This window comes from Barbus barbus (assembly GCF_936440315.1).
Source record: "Barbus barbus genome assembly, chromosome: 31".
Lineage (NCBI taxonomy): Eukaryota > Metazoa > Chordata > Actinopteri > Cypriniformes > Cyprinidae > Barbus > Barbus barbus.
In genome coordinates, this window is record NC_136759.1 from 27,617,715 (window position 1) to 27,639,773 (window position 22,059).

At 40.7% G+C, this 22,059-nt stretch overlaps 1 protein-coding gene across 1 annotated transcript in view; it reads left to right on the top strand.

The window, feature by feature from the left end:
- The window catches only part of sh2b2 (SH2B adaptor protein 2), a 39,931-nt gene extending 19,208 nt beyond the window's left edge, over positions 1-20,723 (top strand). Inside the window, exons 5-9 of the mRNA XM_079387156.1 lie at positions 7,037-7,137; positions 8,063-8,218; positions 11,241-11,446; positions 12,656-12,827; positions 18,798-20,723. Coding sequence (XP_079243282.1) covers positions 7,037-7,137; positions 8,063-8,218; positions 11,241-11,446; positions 12,656-12,827; positions 18,798-19,078 — 916 coding nt within the window. The 3' untranslated portion in view covers positions 19,079-20,723. The remainder of the gene's footprint in view (positions 1-7,036; positions 7,138-8,062; positions 8,219-11,240; positions 11,447-12,655; positions 12,828-18,797) is intronic.
- The last annotated feature ends 1,336 nt before the right edge of the window (positions 20,724-22,059 follow it).

The window sequence follows — 22,059 nt, forward strand, 5'->3', positions numbered from 1 at the left end:
AACATTTCAATAGTAAACATAAAAAGGGAAAAAATAAATAAAATAAAAATAAAAAGCGATGCTTATATCCTTTGCCGGTGTCCCAGCCCGGTGGAGTCGCACGGTAGAGTCGATGGTCTTTACACTAAGAGGGCTTCACACGACGGCTGCCGCGGTATAATAACCTTTTTTTATACTTATCTAACAAATCACTGCTAGAATTCAGCTGAACCCACTTTCCTATTAATCACTAAAAATGGCCAAGCAAGTGCAGACACTGACAAGATACGCGATACAGTATGAGACCAAACGCGATTTCAGCAACTCTCAACACAGTAAACAAAATAAGCGTTTCCTAGCAACGGCAACTACGCTAAACACTGAGACAAGTAAATACACTTACGAGCTGATTTTAACTTCCGCTGATAGACTGCTTCTCTTAAAGACTATTTCATTACACTGCCTTCTGCTGGCGCTTGAACCCACTTTCCTATTAATCACTAAAAATGGCCAAGCAAGTGCATACACTGATAAGATACGCGAAACAGTATGAGACCAAACGTGATTTCAAAATCACAAGGCTGTTGTAATCAATAAAGGAAATTTAACTCAAATATTAGACTCTAAATGAGTTCAGTGAGTCAGACCAAAAAATTATGTTAGAACAAAAGTCTGGTTGTTATAATTCAATTATAGCAGCCAAATAAAATGTAAAAATCAAGGGTCAAGAGCCCAACTAAAGTAAACACTGACCACTATAATGGTGACTTAAAACTTGTGATTTTCTTCTTTGGTGATTCTGTTTGTTAACATCAGGTGTCTTCAATAATGGTCAATCATCACTCAATGAATCTATTAATTACCTCATTAACTTTAACGCTGCTTCAGTGTTACTTTTAACACTCTGTAGTGTGGACCATATAGACACAGAGCAGTGTTAATTTAACACCGGGGATTTTGCTGTGCAATGTCTATACACTGGTCACAACTTTCCATTAGTCATTCCATTACCCCTTAGCTTACTGCTAGTTGGCCAGACAAGTTTTTAAGACACAATCATGATATGTCCTTGTTGTCAAGTCAAATCAAATTTATTTACACATGTACATGGTTTCAAAGCAGCTTTACAGAAAGTCATATTGTTATGTCTATAACAATGCAAAAAAAGAATTTATTGTGTAGTATTTCTGTCTTGTTTTCCATTACTTACACCTAAACATTTTTAAATCAAGATGCATTTACTTGAGAAGCAAAATAAACAAGATATTAAGTCTTGTTTCCTTGTCGATATTTCACTCGTACTGCTTCACTGTATGGGAAAAACTCCTTTTTTCCTCTTCACTGAAGCCTTTTCAATCACGCAGTGAAACTGCACGTCCATTGGTTCGTGCAATGCGATAAAAACGAGCCAGTGGCACAGCGGCGATGAGCGAGTCTATGGCTATGCAGCCCGCCAAAATGGGGGCGGGGGGGGGGGGGGGGGGGGGGGAGGGCTTCTGGCTATATAAGCGGCTGCTTCGCCGCCGCAACTCAGATTTCTTCTCTACAGCGACGAAGCTTCTTCTTCTTCGCTGACCCTTCGCTGACGCTTCGCTCACGCCGACTCGCCGTTGAAACGCCTCGCAGCTGGATCGGACCTCCTGCAGCTTCCTGCTTCCAGTCCATCCCCTGCCGCCATTCGGCGAATCCTAAAAGAGCTCGGCGTTGTTGCAAATGCCGTGACGTCATTGTAAGACGTGCAGGGCTCCCCTACGCGCTGATGACGGTCACGCTGAGTGCGTGTCATGCTTGGGGAAATCCCACGCTGACGCTGCACTCGGCGGGGCTGACTGCTTTCACTGCGAGTCGTTCAGTCTTGCCTCTCTGTGCTCGCGGATAGCTTTCTTTTCAGAAAGTGACTCCGCCCCTCGCGCCCTCCCGTTTTCTTCCTCCCAGGGACCTGCGAGGAAAAAACAGCGGGGCAGAGGGCTTGAGCGGCTGGAGACTTGCGAGCTCACGTCGGCTCAGTGCCCGCATGGCTCGCCGTCTCCACAGAGAGATGAATCACTAATCCTCTTCACCCAACCCGATCAGCGTCCCTCCGCGGCTGCAAGCGACATGATCTCGTTCGGTGGGAGCGATGACGAGATGGACAGCCTTTCCCTGGCGGCTTCGGATGCGAAGGAGTTTTCGGGCTCAATGTCTGACCCGGCCCTCTTACTGCCGTCCTCTTCTCACAGTGCCAGACCCAGATCGGATGAGGAGCTTGTCCGTATCATGACCAAGGCTGTCAGTGAGCTCGGGCTCAAGTGGTCTCCGCCTGAGGAGCCAACTCGTAGCAGGCTGGATGAGTAGTTTCTCCCGGGGTGCCAGCAGGCCCCCTGCCAACGCTCTTCCCCCTTCTTTCCAGAAGTCCACGATGAGCTCACTAAATCGTGGCGCGTTCCCTACTCGTCTCGCATCAGAACTTCTGCTTCCTCCGCCCTCACCTCCGTTGACGGCGTTGAAGAGAAGAGATACGAGCACCTGCCCCCTCTGGATGAGTCCATGGCCGCGCATCTCTGCCCGCCCTTGGCCATCGGATGGAAGGCGAGGGCAAACCATCCGTCCAAGCCGTGCAGAGCTACATCTGCACTCGCTGGACGCGCCTACTCGGTGGCTGGACAAGCGGCTTCGGCGCTGCACTCGATGGCGGTTCTCCAGGTCTTTCAGGCTCACGCTGACGGAGATGGAGGTGGATAAGGTCCCCTTCCTCGATGCTCCAGTTTCAGCTAACAGCCTGTTCGGGCCGGCTGTGGAGGGCTTTGCAGAGTGATTTACGGAGGCTCAGAAGTCGTCTCAGGCGATGCAGCACTTCCTCCCAAAATGCTCCAGCTCGTCTGCTGCTTCTGGTCACCCCAAGTCTGCGCCGACTCAGCAGCCTGCCAAGACAGCTCCAGCCGCTCCTGAACCGCGGCCCCCGAAGGACCGGCAGGATAGAGAACGTTCCCGCTCAGTGAAGCGCTACCCCTTCCCGAAGCGCCAAGGACCCCGGCCTAAGATCGCCTTGGATCCGGCGCCTCAGAAGTTATCCTGAGCAGACAGGCAGAAAGAGGAGGGGCTCGAGTCTCGCTACTGCTGGACCTCCCAGCAAACATCCTCTAATGTGCCTCTTGCCACCCCGCTCAGCACTGGGTGCGGAGGGATGTGTGTTTTCGGTTTCGCTGTAGCGCCCGTGCGTCCGACCGCTGTGATAGCGGACAAAATAAAACACATTCATTTTCAAAAAGAGAGCAAATATCCTCTTCTGCCTACCCTAAGCGTCCTGCCCTTAGGCAGCCAGTCTTTAGAGCCGATTCTACCTCTTGCAATCCCAAAATGAACCTAGGAGCAGACATGTTGTCAAGGAACAACGTCTCCTCAGAGGAATGGACGCTCCACCCGCTCATGGTTCAGAAAATTTGGGACATCTTTGGCAGAGCTCGAGTAGATCTCTTTGCCTCCGAAGACAACTCTCACTGCCCAATCTATTTTACGAAGAGCACGGATGCCCTGGCCCACGAGTGGCCCAGTCTTACGCTCTACGCGTTCCCTCCTATCACTCTGCTACCTCAGGTACTCAGACGAGTCAGGGAACAACGGCACAGGCTTCTCCTAATAGCCCCCTTCTGGAGGAACCAGCCGTGGGTGTCGGAACTTTTACAGCTGCTGGAAGCAGCCCCGTGGCCCATTCCCTTGAGACGGGACCTCCTCTCTTAAGCGAACGGCACGCTGTGGCATCCACGGCCCGAGTTATGGGCCCTGCATGTGTGGCCGCTCAACGGGAGCCTTTTGTCCTCCCAGAGCATGTCTTAAGCACTATGGCAGAAGCTAGAGCCGTTTACTAGACGCCTCTATGCTATGAAATGGTCTATTTTCTCGGCTTGGTGTCAAGACCGCGATTTGGATCCGGTCACCTCTGAGGTTCCAGTGGTTCTTTCGTTTCTGTTCCTGCTATTTCTGTTCCTAGGTTCCTGCTCTGCCCCGTCAGGGCCCTAAGGGTATACATCGAGCGTTCTGCCTCGTTCAGGAAATCAGAACAGCTTTTTGTCAGCTTCGGTAACTGCGCTAAAGGTCGCCCTGTTACGAAGCAAAGTATCTCCAGGTGGATAGTGGATGCTATCACCCTAGCATACTCCTCCATGGGCTTGCAGTGCCCCATTGGAGTCAGAGCCCATTCCACCAGAGGCATCGCCTCTTCCCGGGCATGGTCCAGCGGGGTGTCCATTTCAGAAATTTGTGAGGCGGCCAGCTGGTCCTCGCCGTCCACATTTATGAGGTTTTACAACCTTGGACATCCCTGCCTTGCAGGCCAGGGTCCTTTCCGCTTAAAATTCGCTGTTACAGCTAGATAAGCTATCTCTGGGATTCCTTGACCATCTCTGCTCAAGGCCCTCCTTCTCATATTATGGGCACTAAGTGTCTACTTCAGGACGACACCCAGGCCATGGTTGACCCGGTGGCTCAGCTTGTGCTTGGTGTAATTTTAACTCCCCTGGGCCCTCCCATGGGAGTCATGTTTGAGTCGTTCCCCATCATAGCACGGAGGGATTGTATTGGTTTCCATACAACGTCTTACGACGCAGTACGAGTGAAATATCGACAGGGAACATACTCGGTTACAAACGTAACCTCGGTTCCCTGAGATATGGTAACGAGTACTGCGTTCCTGGCCGTGCTATGAGCTGCACGCCTCAGTCGCTTCTTTTGAAGAAATCTGAGTTGTGGCGGTCGAAGCGGCCGCTTATATAGCCAGAAGCCCCCCCCCCCCCCCCCCCCCATTTTGGCGGGCTTTGGCGGGCTGCATAGCCATAGGCTCGCTCAGGCTCATAGGCTTTTTATCGCACTGCACGAACCAATGGACGTGCAGTTTCACTGCGTGATTGAAAAGGCTTCAGTGAAGAGGAAAAAAGGAGATTTTCCCATACAGCGTCTTACGACGCAGTACTCGTTCCCATATCTCAGGGAACCGAGGTTACGTTAGTAACAGAGTACGTTTTTTAATGTTGAAATTAAGTTAATTTTTTCTTTAAACAAGAAAAAATCCCAGCCAATGGGGCAAGAAAAATAATCCTCTTTTCCCACTAAATTAAGATTTTTATTACCCCATTGACAGATATTTTTTCTTGTATTCAGCATAAAACTAACAAACTTAGGGTCATTTTTTTTAAAGTCATTTTTTCCCCGAGTAAATGTGTCTTGATTCAAGTATGTTTAGATATTTGTAGTAGAAAAAAAGATAAAAAATACCAGGCAATATTTTTACAATGAATGCCTTAGCATTTTACAATAGAGTTTTAGTGCTGATGGTACTGATATGACGATGTAAAATGAAGTGCTCCTCCAGATTTAGATCTAGCTATATTGCATTTATAGTGTTGTCTAACACATATACGAGTGCAGTTGGGAATGTCTGAGCATTTTAAGGCCTTTAATAGATTAAGATTTCAGTAGGTATTGTTCAAAGTGAGAGTAAGTGATTCTCAAAAAGTAGTAATGAATATGTGGTTGGATTTTGCAGGTGAAAACTCAGAAACAACATACCAAAACTACCAAATTTTGTGATAAGTTTAATCGCAGCATATAATCATTGCAGTTAATAGTGTTCACCATCTGTTTGATTACATATCATTAACTTACTGCATTCATTTTACTGTACATTTCTGCCATATGGACACCAACTTGACAATAGTTACCACTGATATACACTAATGAAATATCATGTAGAAACTTTTAAAATAGAAACTTAAATTTTCTGTAAAGCTGCTTTGCAGCAATTAGTATTGTGAAAAGCGCTATACAAATAAACTTGAATTTAATTGAATTGAAAAGCTTCGGAAAACACCGGGAGAAAGTTAGGAGATTTAGACTTCATTTTGTTGTAAGTGAGAGTGAACCAGTATAATCCCAGATAGCAACATATTATCATCCCAGATCCGGCCCACATCTGGCACATGATCTGACCCACATGTAGCGTGAAATGATGGCACTTGGGCGGACCGCCCCTGTTTCCTGTTTGTAATGAATCTAAAATATATGAAAGTTTCACTTTTTTAAATAAGTTACAAGAAAAAATTTACTTTTTCACCATATTCTAATTTTCTGAGATGCACCTGTATTATTGGGCACAACACAAGTTAGAGTCAAATGACATTAGTGATTTAGGCATATCATTATGATGATGAACCATCAATAGCTGACTATCATCACCTGATCTCATCTAGTCTTTTTTGCTACTACAAATGTGTTTGATAAACACACAATCACAAAAGCCAGCAAAGATAAACTAATTGTAATAAGAGCCCAGCTAATGGAAACACCAATCTCCATTATGGTGACTTCAAATGAAACAAACATTAGATTTAAAACCCTGTTAATTCTCAATAAGAACTTCTGTAGACCTCTAACAGAAATAAAGTCAGTCTGGTTAGTAATAAGTGAAGATGATTATGCTGTTTGTGGAGTTGTTTAATCCTCCTTTGCTGAGATCTTCAGAGATTTGATATCCTTTATCTTCATCTGAATTAATCTAAGGCTGTGGCTTAAGTCAGTTGTAGTTCTTGTTTCTATTTGTCTCTTTTTTTTCTGTTCTCTTCTTTCCTTCAGGGATTTTGCTTGTTAACAAGCTTAGACAAGCTGAGAGGACTCTATAAATAATATACACAGATTTTGTGGATAAAGGTAAAGTGTGGTTTATTTCTTTGCGCTTGGCTGACATGTAGCATTGCTATGGCCTGCTTTTGGCCCAGATCTGGCAAACAGGAGCGGCCTGCCCAAGTGTCATCATTTCACGCTACATGTGGGTCAGATCATCATTCCACATGTGCCAGATGTAGGCCGGATCTGGGCCGACAATATGTTGCTAGCTGTGATAGCTTCAGTTTAAACTGTTTTGTTTACTGATCTAAACTGTAGTCTGATGTAAATACAGTAAAAAGCAACAATGGAATTTAAGCACCAAGTCAGTCAGAAACTCTGTATTCCAGGACATCAGATAACACTTTATAGAAGATTAATTTTTTTTCATGTAGTTGCTAAAGAATCGCTCTCTGTGTCACAGGGACAGCGGCGATGACATCGAGCTGGCGTCATGCGCTCACAGCCATCCGCACAAAGACTTCTTGCTGGTGTCGTCCTGCAGCTGCGAGCTGCTGTGTGACGGTACGTCATCGTGCTCAGCCTAAATCTGTCATAGAGATCAGTAATTACAGGTCATCAGGCCTAACAGGAGCTGCTCAGATGAATGCAGCGTTCTGATGAATTCTGTCTGTACTAGGGCTGTCAAAATGGCTGAAAAACTCCATTCAAATTTTGTACTTAAATATAAGCAATATTCGAATTATGTTCAAATTTAAAAGGCATAATTTCAGTTAGGGAAAAAAAAGCTTTTGGCTTCTCTGCTGAGGCTACAAGAGTGCGAGCAAAATATTACTAATGACCGTTTCTTCAAAGCAATAAAATAACACGACTGTCTTTGAAATTTTTTTTAAATATTGTTATAAACCATATATAATTAATTAATTTGCTTAAACAATTAGAAACAAAACAGCATCATGTGTGTATGTAGAGCTTAATACAAAGGACCGAAAACCAATCACCAGTATTTTCTTCATTTAAACACATGAGATGCAGCGGGATGGAGAAACCCGCCATGAAGTCTCATTTAGACAGGTTTTTTAAAAGTTGAACTTACATTAATTTTACATTCTTTCTAAACATGCGGCTCTCTTGTGCGAGACGCGAGTTCAACGCTGATAGACGTCCCTCTAGAAAATGTGATAAATATGAGTTCTGTGTGAACTGTTTTGACAAACACCATCTTCTTTGCATTGAAGTTCTCTTTTACTGCAGTATTCTGAATGAACAACGTTGCAGCGCCGCATCCAGTGGCTTCAGCTGGATTAGTTATGAAAAACATTAAAATGCAACGACACCTACATCATCATAAGCTGCTTGACACACACCTATAATAATTTGACGAATATTCAAAATTTGATTTTTTTTTACAGCCCTAGTTTGTACATATGATGTGTTCCTCTGAAGCTAACAGGAAGAGTTGGGGTTATGTTCTGGATGTGTTGCTCAGGTTCACATCGGGGGTCCGAGCGGCTGTGCTCTGTTGCTGCTGATCAGTCGACGGCTGGCCGCTGTCAGGAGCCACCCGTCACCCAGCACCCCTCACATGTCCCGTTAGAGCGGTTCCTGCAGTCGCCAGAGGCCCAGAACACTAACACACCATCAGGTACACACACCTTTACCACCACAGTGACGCTGGACATGGGACAGTCAGTTCACACTGACCTAAAGGTGTCATGAACAGCCTTTTGTTTTTCTATTTTGCACTGTTCTCTGAGGTCCACTTATAAAGTTATCAAGATTTTTACATCAAAAAACATCATATTTTCTGTCCTGTTTTAACCCCCCTCATCAGAACGCTCTGTTTGAATAGGCGTAGAGGATCGTAGACTCGGAAGTAAACGTCCACTGCTGTGATTGGCTAATAGTTGTGTATATTTGACAGTGTACATTCCTCACAGATAGACGCTGCTGTGATTTAGGTAAAAAACACTTAATACATATCAAACGATCTGTTTAACAGACAAAGCAATAGTGAGCATATAATGAAAACAGTTACTCACACTTGTGTTGCGACATTATTGTCAGATCCAATATAGTTACACAGCATCATCTTTGTTTCAATCTTTCTGAAAATCCTGCGTTGAATTGTGCCTTGTTTGTAAACAAATCCGCGGTAAAATGAAATGAACAAAGGACAAAGTTCTTACTGACGCGGTCTGGATCTTCTTTAAAAATAAAGTTCATTCAGTCTTTCCTAACACTGGGATCAGAAGGAAGGAAATGCAAACACTGTTTTTCCACAGCTTGGCACTGCGACTTGTCTTCAGAGCATCTTTATCGTTCGGTTTCTGTGTAGACCTGCATTTGCCTTTTTCCTAAACACTACATGCGCGAACCGGTGGGTGGGGCTAAACAGGCAGCGATGTAGAATCGGTGGGTGGGGCTAAACACAGGCAGTGATGTAGAATCGGTGGGTGGGGCTAAACACAGGCAGTGATGTAGAATCGGTGGGTGGGGCTAAACACAGGCAGTGATGTAGAATCGGTGGGTGGGACTAAACAGGCAGTGCTGTAGAATCGGTGGGTGGGGCTAAACAGGCAGCGATGTAGAATCGGTGGGTGGGGCTAAACACAGGCAGTGATGTAGAATCGGTGGGTGGGACTAAACAGGCAGTGCTGTAGAATCGGTGGGTGGGGCTAAACAGGCAGCGATGTAGAATCGGTGGGTGGGGCTAAACACAGGCAGTGATGTAGAATCGGTGGGTGGGACTAAACAGGCAGCGATGTAGAATCGGTGGGTGGGGCTAAACACAGGCAGTGATGTAGAATCGGTGGGTGGGACTAAACAGGCAGCGCTGTAGAATCGGTGGGTGGGGCTAAACACAGGCAGTGATGTAGAATCGGTGGGTGGGACTAAACAGGCAGCGCTGTAGAATCGGTGGGTGGGGCTAAACACAGGCAGTGATGTAGAATCGGTGGGTGGGGCTAAACAAATGCAGTGATGTAGAATCGGTGGGTGGGGCTAAACACAGGCAGTGATGTAGAATCGGTGGGTGGGACTAAACAGGCAGTGCTGTAGAATCGGTGGGTGGGGCTAAACAGGCAGCGATGTAGAATCAGTGGACGGGGCTAAACACAGGCAGTGATGTAGAATCGGTGGGTGGGACTAAACAGGCAGCGCTGTAGAATCGGTGGGTGGGGCTAAACACAGGCAGTGATGTAGAATCGGTGGGTGGGACTAAACAGGCAGCGCTGTAGAATCGGTGGGTGGGGCTAAACACAGGCAGTGATGTAGAATCGGTGGGTGGGACTAAACAGGCAGCGCTGTAGAATCAGTGGACGGGGCTAAACACAGGCAGTGATGTAGAATCGGTGGGTGGGACTAAACAGGCAGCGCTGTAGAATCGGTGGGTGGGGCTAAACACAGGCAGTGATGTAGAATCGGTGGGTGGGGCTAAACAAATGCAGTGATGTAGAATCGGTGGGTGGGCCTAAACAAATGCAGTGATGTAGAGTCGGTGGGTGGGGCTAAACAAATGCAGCGATGTAGAATCGGTGGGTGGGACTAAACAGGCAGTGCTGTAGAATCGGTGGGTGGGGCTAAACAGGCAGTGATGTAGAATCGGTGGGTGGGGCTAAACACAGGCAGTGATGTAGAATCGGTGGGTGGGGCTAAACAGGCAGAGCTGTAGAATCGGTGGGTGGGGCTAAACAGGCAGTGATGTAGAATCGGTGGGTGGGGCTAAACACAGGCAGTGATGTAGAATCGGTGGGTGGGGCTAAACAGGCAGTGCTGTAGAATCAGTGGGTGGGGCTAAACAGGCAGTGATGTAGAATCGGTGGGTGGGGCTAAACACAGGCAGTGATGTAGAATCGGTGGGTGGGGCTAAACAGGCAGTGATGTAGAATTGGTAGGTGTGGCTAAACAGGCAGTGATGTAGAATCGGTGGGCGGAGCTAAACAGGCAGCGATGTAGCAGCGATGCCTGTTGTAAGTGTGTCAATCTTGGACTCATAATTCATTGGTTTTCAATTGGATTCTTATAAATTTATTAAGATTCCATTTTGTTGCATCTAATGAACAGTGATTTGATTCAGTGATTCTATTCAGTGATTATTCAAATTCATTAGGATTCTTTAAGGGAAGCTTCTCATGTATGTTAAAAAGGAAAAGGACAAAGACTTAACACTGCACCAAAAGTAATTCGAAAGAAAACACATGACCTACTAGTTAGAGAACAGTACACACAATGAGCAACTAGAGAGGACAAATGTCCTCATGCAAATATTACAACATAGTCAGATTGCTTTTAGTTTTGGGTTGCAAATAAGAGAGACAGAGAAGCATTATACCTCAGTTTGACCTCATCGTGTGAACAATTTGACATTTGGTCCCCACAATGTAGCAAAAACAAGTACACACACACAAGTTGGGTTTCCATGTTTTATGGGTTCATTCCATAGGCGTAATGGTTTTTCTAATGTACAAACTGTATTTTCTTTCCCCTTACCCTAAACATATTTTATTACACAAAACTTTCTGCCATTTTAGATTTTCAAAACACTTCATTCTGTATGATTTATAAGCTTGTTTCCTCATGAGGACCAAAAAATGTCTCCGTAACATAGGGAATACCAGGACACACACACACGCACACACACTGCTCACATTGCTCCTGTCATTTAGGAAGCCCAGGCGAAACACCAGGGGAAGTGGAAGGAGATGCCAGTTTGGCGGGTTACCCATGGTTCCACGGGACGCTGTCACGGGTGCGGGCGGCCCAGCTCGTTCTCGCCGGCGGTGCACGCAGTCACGGTCTGTTTGTGATCCGCCAAAGCGAGACGCGTCCTGGAGAATACGTCCTCACCTTCAACTTCCAGGGCAAAGCCAAGGTGAGCCACGGCATTCAGCGCTTGTGATGATCATGACATCTGAGCAGACATCTGTCATGCATCTGCAGGAAACCTTTAACCAGCTTCCTTTATGAAACAAAAATATATGGGAATATACAGGAAAATACAATGCAATATATTAATACATTTCCATAAATGGGAAACTTGTGCTTATATTTTTCAAAATACTGCTAAATATGCATGGACCACGCATGACCATGTATTTATATCCGTAAAATACAGTGGTGTGAAAAAGTGTTGGCCCCCTTCCTGATTTTTTATTTTATTGCATGTTTGTCACACTTTAATGTTTCAGATCATCAAACAAATTTAAATATTAATCAAAGATAACACAAGTAAACACAACATGCAGTTTTTAAATGAAGGGTTTTTTTATGAAGGGAAAACAAAATCCAAACCCACATGGCCCTGTGTGAAAAAGTGCTTGTAGTATTATTTTCTAAGACACTTAAAAAAAATAAAAAATCTAATTGAACTATGGTCTAATCCTGGTTTAGTCTAAGCCCTGTCTGTGAAACCAGGCCTAAGATTTTGGACAATTGGACAGTTTTTTGTTAAAGTCATGGCATCATGGTGGTTGGAAATTGAAATGTAATATGTAATAACTTAATAGATTGAGTGCTATATAGTATATATAGCGCACAAAAAGTCAGAATCAGAAACCTTTTTAAACGAGATATTAAAAACATTAGCAAGATTAGCTGCGATACTAGGGGCACTTCCACGTGTGTTTTCCGTGATGAGTTAATGATCATAAAGATCGCGAACCACCAACATCACAGGCTTAATGTAGAAACAGATTCAGCAGTATAAACATCCAGTATTACAAACATAAAGTCATGGAATAAACTTACTTCTTACTACTTTTGCCCTGCACTTAGAGGAAGTTTCCACACAGTTGGGAACTGCGTCACAATCTGTCAGCTCTGTATACGTAACCAATAACGGTTGGTCCACTTACGCCAAACACGTATCACACTTGAAGTAGCGTAGTGCATATTTACATAATGCAAGCTCTAACCAGATATAAAATAAAAGTGTTAATAATAGTATAAATAGTATTAAAAGATACATCATATAAAGATTTCACAACAATATCTATGATTTGTAATAATATCCCCAAATGACAAACAACTCAAATGAACACATTAATAATTTATATATGGATCTGTGATGTGTGTTTGGCAGCACCTGCGGTTGTCTGTGAATGACAGCGGTCAGTGTCACGTTCATCACCTGTGGTTCCAGACGGTCGCTGACATGTTACGCCACTTCCACGCTCACCCCATCCCTCTGGAGTCCGGCGGATCCACGGACATCACGCTACGCTCATACGTACAAGTCCAGCGCTCGCCCACAGGTACCCAACCACACACACTGAAGCCGCTGCCACATCATCGTTCGGGAGGAACTAGTTAAATTACGTCATTTAATTACAAAATAAATGTAATCGTAATCAGTTACAGTTACTTATAAAAATGTGTAATTAAATTACAGTTACTTACGAAAATGTTAATGATTCCATCTGAATATTTTTCACACATACAGATTTAAACGACTTCTTTCATAAATTGCATTGACTGCTTTCAGTTTAGGACACAGAATAAGACACGCTTATTTGATAACCGTTTTATTTTCTGTTTGGATATTATTTAAGATTAACAGTTTTTTCCATGGCATTGTTAGATGCCAGCTATGCATAAATATGACCCTGCAGCACAAAAGCAGTCATCAGTAACACAGGTATATTTGCAGCAATACATTGTATGGGTCAAAATTATACATTTTTCTATTATGCCAAAAATCATTAGGATATTAAGATCATGTTCCATGAAGATATTTAGTTTCCTACTGTAAATATATCAAAACTTCATTTCTGATTAGTAATATGCATTGCTAAGAGCTTCATTTGAACAACTTTAAAGGTGATTTTCTCAATATTTAGATTTTCTCAAAGGTGCTAAAGTCTGATTTTGTGGTGGCTGTGCTTCAAAACTAAATTATTATAATCTTAATTGAAGTGAAGAAGGATTTGGAAAGTCTGCCACTAATCAGTGTTGAGTTCTGTAAGGTTAACCCTGCCTGCTTTACATGTTTCAATATGATTTACAGTTGAAAACATTAGAAATTTAGAAAAATAATCAAATGTAATCAGTTACATTATTTTAAAGAAGTTATTGAAATAGTTACACTAATTACATTTTAAATAGGGTAACATGTAAACCACATTTCCAAAATAACCTTCCCAACACCGATATAATACACGGTATTGTATGATCTGAGTAATATTGCTCTTTAAATGCAAGATATTTAAAATGTACGTGGAGTATGCTTGCAACAGTTCCACTTCAGCACAATCATATATACTTCAGTTTAACTTCAGCACTACTTCCACACAATTAAAGTGCATCAAGTACAAAATTAGTAGTTTAGCAGACTTTAAGTATACCAGATTAGTACACCAAAAGTACAATCGCAGGGTATTTTTATTGAGTACATAAATATGGAAATGTATTTATAGTGTACTTAGCATGAAATACATTTATTTCAATATATTTTAGCATATACATTTTTCACTACGGACGCGAAGTTGTTTCTAAAAGAAAAGTGGAGTAACCAGTTCAGCTCTCATGCACGGAGAGATCCAGGCAGACAAAGTCTTTCAGTAAAACTGTAATTCATTGAGGACAAAATTACCAATGATAACAATTACTGATGATAATCATAATGAAAAATTAAAATGAAAGAAAAGGGTTAAAAATGAATACAAAATATGTTTTGCCAAAATTTCTTAGAGAGTAATCTAATCCAAGTATAATGATCTTCAATAGTCAAAAGACAAAGGCCTTTGGAGCATGTAGAGTAGAAGAAAAGACGCTGCCCAAAAAGCCATTTGGAAATAAATATATATATACACACTGGAGCCAAATGAATTTATCCATTGTGTCTCTACGTACATTTGAACACTTGAAGTCAAAGCGAGGTCACATTGACATGACAATAGGACGATAGATAAGATCAGCTACAAGTAAAGACGGGGCTGTGGTTTTACACCTTTTGCGCAGAAACAGCAGACCTCACTTTGCAAATACCTGCTCTTGAAAACATCCTTGCATATAAAACATATTTTTCACTGAGAACAAGTTTCCATCATCCTATAAACACATTTGAATCATAACAAGATGTACCTTTAAATGTCAAATCTTAAGAGAAAATACTACGTCAATGGAATATGAGTATAAATGGAAGTAATAAAAGAGAATAAATGAATAATGCTTGAGTATATGAGTAACAAGACCGTAATATGGATATAATGTGGAGAATCATAAAGAATAATTCATAATGAATATACTGTATAAATGAATATGAAAAATAAGAAAAAAAATATAGAAACCTACAAATATATGTATATATATATATATATCAAACAGCCCCTACATCACCACATGTTGTTTGGGAGGGTTTCAAGAAAAATTCTCCTAGCTCATCCAAAAACAATCTCCAGCATATTCAGTTATCAGACACGACTGGAACTTCAAATGGGACTGACTTCTATGGTCAGATGAAAGTAAAACATGAGTTTTTTTGCAGCAAACACTCAAGATGGGTTTGGTGAACACAGGGATAAAAAGTACCCCATGTGTACAATGAAATATACTGCTCTATTTGTGATGTTGTGGGCCTATATTTCTGCTGGAGGTCCTGGACATCTTGTTTAGACACATGGCATCATGGATTCTATCAAATACCAACAGATAAAAAATCAATAAGTGACTGACTCTGTTAGAAATCTTATAATGGGCCATGTTTGGATCTTCCAACCAGACAGTAATCCAAACACAAACCTCAAAAACAACACCAAAATGGGTCACTGAGCACAAAACCAAGCTTCTGCTGGCCATTCCAGTCCTCTGACCTGAACTCTGTAGAAATGAGTGAGGTGAACTGAAGAGAAGAAGCACCGTCATGGAGCTGTGAATCTGAAGGATCTGGAGTGATTCTGGATGAAGGAATGGTCTCTGATCTCTTGTCAGGTGTTCTCTCGCCTCATCAGGCATTATAGGAGAACATTTAGAGCTGGTAAACTGAGAAAAGGATGTTGCAATAATTGTGGCCAACATGAACTAGAGAAAGCATTGTTTTACTTTAATTATAAGATACAATTTTGTGAATTTTTTGAATGAAAGATTAAAAGGATAAACAACGCAGATTTATTTTCACAGCTGCCTTTGCTCATATTTACCAAGGGTGTCAATATTAGTGGAGGGCGCTGTACATATCGGCAGATTTTTGTTCTTCTTGTTTTAATCATAAACGCTTTCTTTTGATCATTTTCTTAGAAAACAAGACTTCTTGTCTTATTTTGCTTTTCAAGGAAATGTATCTTGATTTAAGAATCTTTAGACTGAAAACTACTTATTTTTTTTAATTTTTTTTAAATGCATTAAAAAGTAATGGAAAACTGTTGGAAGTTGTTGGAAGACATTTAAAGACTGTATTGATGTTATATTCAGTTTATTCCTTATTTTTTTTACTTGATCTTTAAAAGACCTAAAAAGTTTTTAATTTACCTCCATATAACCCTGTTAGAAGTGTAGCAGTCTGGGACCGTTAAAAGATTAAAGCTTGATGTTTTGAGAGAACTTCATTTCTGTTATATATGCTGTACTTATGACATTAATTGTCATCACACATAAAAATCCCCTTATAGACCACAAACAGGACATAACTAGAGAATTTTCATCTAGAAATGTTCATGTTCTGGGAATGTTTTCAGCGGCAAGTTTTATTTTAGTTCCCAGAAAGTTCTGCTAAAAGGTAGGAAAACGTTCTCTAAAAACGTTCTAAAAGTGTTTATTGAGAACATTGTTAGAACATTATCCTCTAACATTATAATGAAGCTTCCATCCCACTAGATGTGGACTTATATTGCTCAGAAGTCAAAGTGACTGTAGTAATGCGTTTCAACAGCACAAGATCCAGCAGTGTTTTAACCAGATATTCTGTATTTCTAGCTTTCATTTTTAAAACACATTGTTAACAAATCACTTTGAACTACTGAATGCTTAAACACACAGAGACACCAAGAACCAGTGTACGAATCTCAGCAATGGTGACATGCTTCATGCTGCAATGCATTCTGGGAGCCAATGATGAGTTTTGTATGATGCACCCAGAATTACAGCATGAAGCATGTCACCATTGTTGAGATTCATACACTGGTTCTTCATGTTTGTGTGACAAAGAAGGGTTTTTTTTTATTTTTATTTAATAAATAAAAAATAAAAATCCTTGAAATGATCTGATTAAAATTCAGCTTGATCTTAGTTTGTAGGACTATTGTGTTGCTATAATAAATAATGTGCAACTAATACCATAGATAAGACTGGATGAAATCAGACTGCTAAGTGATGATATCTTAACCATCAGCAAGCAACCGGCATCATTTAATCACGTTCTATTGCTGTTTTTGCCAAAACAAGCATAGCTACAGCAGCTAGAACAAAACATTGAGAAGTCAAGAGTCAAATACCCAAGTAAAGCAAACACTGATCACCATAATGAAACCCAACTATTACTTGTAAACAGACATCAACATCTAAACCTCTGTTAATCTCTATAAGACCTTTTGTACAGATATGACAGAAATAAAGTCAATATAATAAGTGAAGCTGGTAATGCTGTTTGTGGAGTTAATGAAGTTGGAGCTTCATCTAACAAAGGTTGGGTTTTTACTTTCAACCAAAGTTTGACATCTGAGCAACATTTGAGTCCACATCCAATGTTCAACGATGAAGCTTCCCGCTTAAATATTTATTAGAATGTTAGGGATAATGTTCTAATAAAGTCATCAATAAACGTTTTTAGAGAATGTTATCCTACCTTTTGGAGAATATTCTGGGAACTAAAATAAAACTTGCCGCTGAAAACATTACCAGAACATATATAACTGATTGATTACTAGGGGTGGGAGAAAATAAAATAAAATCAATCCATCAATGCATCACGAGTCCCTCGCCAACGATTCTGGATCGATTCTGAGCTTCGGTTTTAACCAGATGTGCGATGGCGCTGAGTTTGCTTTAGAAACACCCGTATTCTGCTTGCTTCCAGTTCCTCACACACACACACCACTCCAACCTAAAATAATCCTTCATAAAGTTCGGATAGGTTGAAGTGAATTACAACGGCATTTACGGCATGACATTCAAATGGATTTAATGGTTATGATGGGAACTGTATTGGTTTTAACGGAAACTATAATGGTATCTACTGGTATGTGATGGATTCTATTGGTGGGATGTTAAACCCTATTGAGGAAATGCCCAAAATACACTACAAAAAGGAATTTTGTAATGGTTTATAATGGTATTTTAATGGAAACCATTAGAATTTCTGTGACGGTTTCTATAGGGCTTCTATTGTTTTGTTTTTTTTAGCAGGGAAAGATGAAGAAATGGAAAACGTTCAGATAATCTTAAATACTGAAAGCACTCTTTGTTTGTTTTATGTTTCTATGCTCCTCTTTATTATTTGCTACTTGCTAGTATGTTTTGAAGTTATAGGCTATTAGTTTAAAATTCTTAACATACAACTGTTTTAATAATTTTTTTATTTGTAATTATTTAAAAACGTACTTAATTACTTATGTAAGCATATGTAAATGTAAGGATTTTAAAATTCTCAAGTCGGTAAACTAATTAATTAATAAGGGGGGATAAGTAGATCAAGAATCGTTCTGCAATCGGATCGTGACTCCCAGAATCAGAATCGGATCGAATCATGAGGTGACTAAAGATTCCCGCATCTATTGATTTCTCCTTAGCAACTGCTAGTTGGTCAAACTACTTCTTAAGACGCAGTCGGTGGCCAACAACCCCTGGTTGTTTCAATAAGTTTGTATAGTATTTCCTTTACTCTTTACTTCATATACTATGTCTAAAAAGGGTCATATTTGATGTAGTTGAGGTCTGAGATGTGGGAACGGTGAAGACAGAGAGAGAGGGCAAACATGTTGCATTTTAGGTCAGCTGCATTGCCGTCTAATCAGCCAACATGGTCTTATATAGCACTTCATCTTTTATAACATGGGATTTTGACCAAATATATTCAATCTTGATTGTTGTAAAATGTTGCAACAAGATGTTAAAAAATGTTTGTGAAAAGTTACAGTTTTGGACATATAAGGTAATAAAAAATATTTTAAAGTAACTACAAATGAGCATGTATAGCAAATATCTTTAAAAGAAATTCCGTGTGGAGCATTCTGTGTTCTCACCCCCCTTACCTGTTTGCATCTCTGACTGTTTGTCTGGGTGTGTGTGTGCAGATGTGGCTCCTCATATCCCCGCTGCCCCGCGGGATGCCGCTGTCTGTCGGGCCGAACCCCAGTCGACGCACCAGCTCTCCGGCGCCACTCCTCCGTCAGACACAGTGCTGTCCTCCAGCTCATCCTCGTCTCCGATGGCTCAGCCGAGCGCCGGCCTGCACAGCCGCAGCAACAGCGCCGAGAGACTGCTGGAGCCCGGGGCCGCCGGAGCCGACGACTACCACGACAGCGACGGCACGCGCCGGACTAGAGCTGTGGAGAACCAGTACTCCTTCTACTGATGCTGCGCTCCGGTTCACGAGAGACAAGAGCTCTAACTGTTACAGCACACTCCAGGCAGATCACGCAGATGTCTGAATGCTTTCCTTTTGTGTTGTTTCTGAGTTTATGTGTGTGATTTAACCATGTTTAGTACTGATACATGCTTTTGAAAGAAGTCTTTCCTGCTCACCAAGCCTGCATTTATGTGATCAAAAATGCAGTAAAATTTGTGAAATATTATTAGAATTTAAAACAGCTGTTTTCTATGTGAATATCTGTTAAAATTTAATTTATTTCTGTGGTCAAAGCTGTATTTTCAGCATCATTACTGCAGTCTTCAGTGTCACATGATCTTCAGAAATCATTCTAATATACTGATTTACTGCTCAACAAACATTTCTCATTATTATCAATGTTGAAAACAGTTGTGCTGCACAATATTTTTGTGGAAACTGATGCATTTTATTTTTCAGCATTCACAGATGAAAACTCAAAAGAACAGCATTTATTTAAAACAGAAATCTTTTGTAACATTGTAAATGTCTTTACTGTCACTTTTGATCAATTTAATGCATCCTTAATTAAAGTATAAATTCATTCATTAATAAAAATTTTAAAGCTTTCCCCAATCTTTTGAATGGTAGTACATCACAGTTGTATATTAAGCTGCAAAAACTGTTTTCAACATTGATAATAATCAGAAATGTTTGTTGAGCAGTAAATCAGAATGATTTCTGAAGATCATGTGACACTGAAGACTGGAATAATGATGCTGAAATCACAGCAATAAATTACAATTTACAATAGATTCACTTAAATTGTAATAATATATTTCACAAATTTACTATCTTTACTGTATTTTTGGATCAAATAAATTCAGCTTTGGTGAGGCTTCTTTCAGAAAACATTAAAAATATAAATCATTCCAAACTTTTGACCGGTGGTGTATATTTAATCTTCCTTTATATGTCAACACATCATGAAAATGATTTTGCAATCATCAACAAAACCTCAGTGAAAAAGAAGTAAATAATTATCTGAGAGCTGCCATCAAGTTGAGTCAGTCCTTGTGCATTCCTCGAGGTGTTTTGCAGCACATGCTGAACGATGCTCATGATCTCTTCATTCAGTGACAATAAACGCCTCCACATCTAACAGGACGTTTTTAGTTTCCACTATCATCATCAGGATTCATGCATCTGTAAGAGAAATCTCTGTTACCTGTAGGTCATCTCTTGCTCTGGATTCAGTGGGATCTGAATGGACCGCCTGGTTTGAACTCTTCTGGACAATAGAGTTGATGGGTTTCAGCAGCAGATGTTCATCTGTGTTCTTCAGGCGTGCAGCAGATCATCCATCTGATGTGTGTCTATTAGCAAATCAAACTAATCATGTTTTAATTATGTTCACCTGTTTGGCCATGCATTATTCTAATATTAGTCATTTAGGACATTGATAGATGCTTTTTCTGTTGGTTTATACAATAGAGTGTAAAATGTGATATTTTTCATCACTCGTCTATTGGTATTTTTCAAATAATGTCCAAAAATGTAAAAGACAAACGTTTTTATGGGCTGTGGTGACTTGGACATCACTGTACGTTTGTGTGAGACATTTTTGTGATGTTTTCCTGCACAAAGGGCTTCTAAACATCATCTGATCTCCATCAATGGCAGAGTGTCTTATTTAAAGGGACAGTTCACCCAAAAATGAAAAATAATTTACTCTTCTTAATATTGTTGCAAACCTGTAAGAGTTTGTGCCTTCTGTTGAACACAAGAGAATATATAAAATATACAAACAGTTGCTGGCAGCCATTGACTTCCATAGTATTTATTTTTTTTTCTATGGAAGTCAATGGCTACCGTCAACTGTTCGTCAACTCCTTTTTTATGTTCAACAGAAGAAAGAAACTCATACATGTTCAGAGCGACAAAGTAATTCAAGTCAGAATCACTGATAAACCCTTATAACTTGTGTGAACTTGATTTAAACAATTACATTTAAACATAAACCTGTGTTTGCTAAAGAAGTCCTTTTTCTGGCTGTTTCACTCTCAGAGCAGACGAGGATCTGATTTCAGGAGATTCTCTCACATCTGCACAGGAAAGATGTCCACAGACCTTCAGCATATGTGCAGTTATGAACAGTGTGTCTGTTTGAGTACATGTACATGCACCTTCCCATGTGCCGTTACTCTCATGAAAAATGCAGTTTTTGTTGCTCGTGTGTTTGGTTGGGTTTGTGTGCTGTCAAGGGTTTTTCACTGATGTGGTTGAACCTCAGACGTTACAAGTCAACCCAAAACAGCATGAGCTTTACCTTTAACTGGATCGTTTGTTGTTCATGTGAACTAGTTGTGTCCCAACAGTTCAGTGTCACCCAAACCTCCAGCGATGTTGTGTTGAGATAACAGTCATGCTTCAGATTAAAACAAAGACACTAAACCTGTTCAATGCAGCAGTAGAGGTCGACTGATTTCGGGGATACGATAACTGTGGGATAATAAAGTGTGACAACAGGCCTGTATTGAATTAACTGGCTTTTAAAACCAACATTGAAAGCAAACCTTACACTCTTTATTACTAATAATTACACTGTAAAAATGATATGATCCGTAAGTCATGGCTATTTATGTTTTTACATTAACTCATCAAAATAAGTTCAATAAGTTAACTTTTTTATTTTATATGAATATGTTTTTTTTTAGTGTAACAATACACTGCAAAGACTTGATCATGAAAATGTTTTGTAATTATTAAATCATAAAAATATATACAGATAAACATCCAAACTGAATCACAAACTCCAAATAACATCATAAAACCAAACCAAAGAATGCTCTAATAATCCTGCAGCATATCAGAGCGTTTTTGATTTCTTTAATATGTAATGATAACATTTATTGTATGTATATCTTAGCTTTTTTCTGTTAATGTTTAAAATCCAGCTCTGTGGATCAGCACAGCGCCAACAGTTTAAAAAAACACAGGTTCAAATC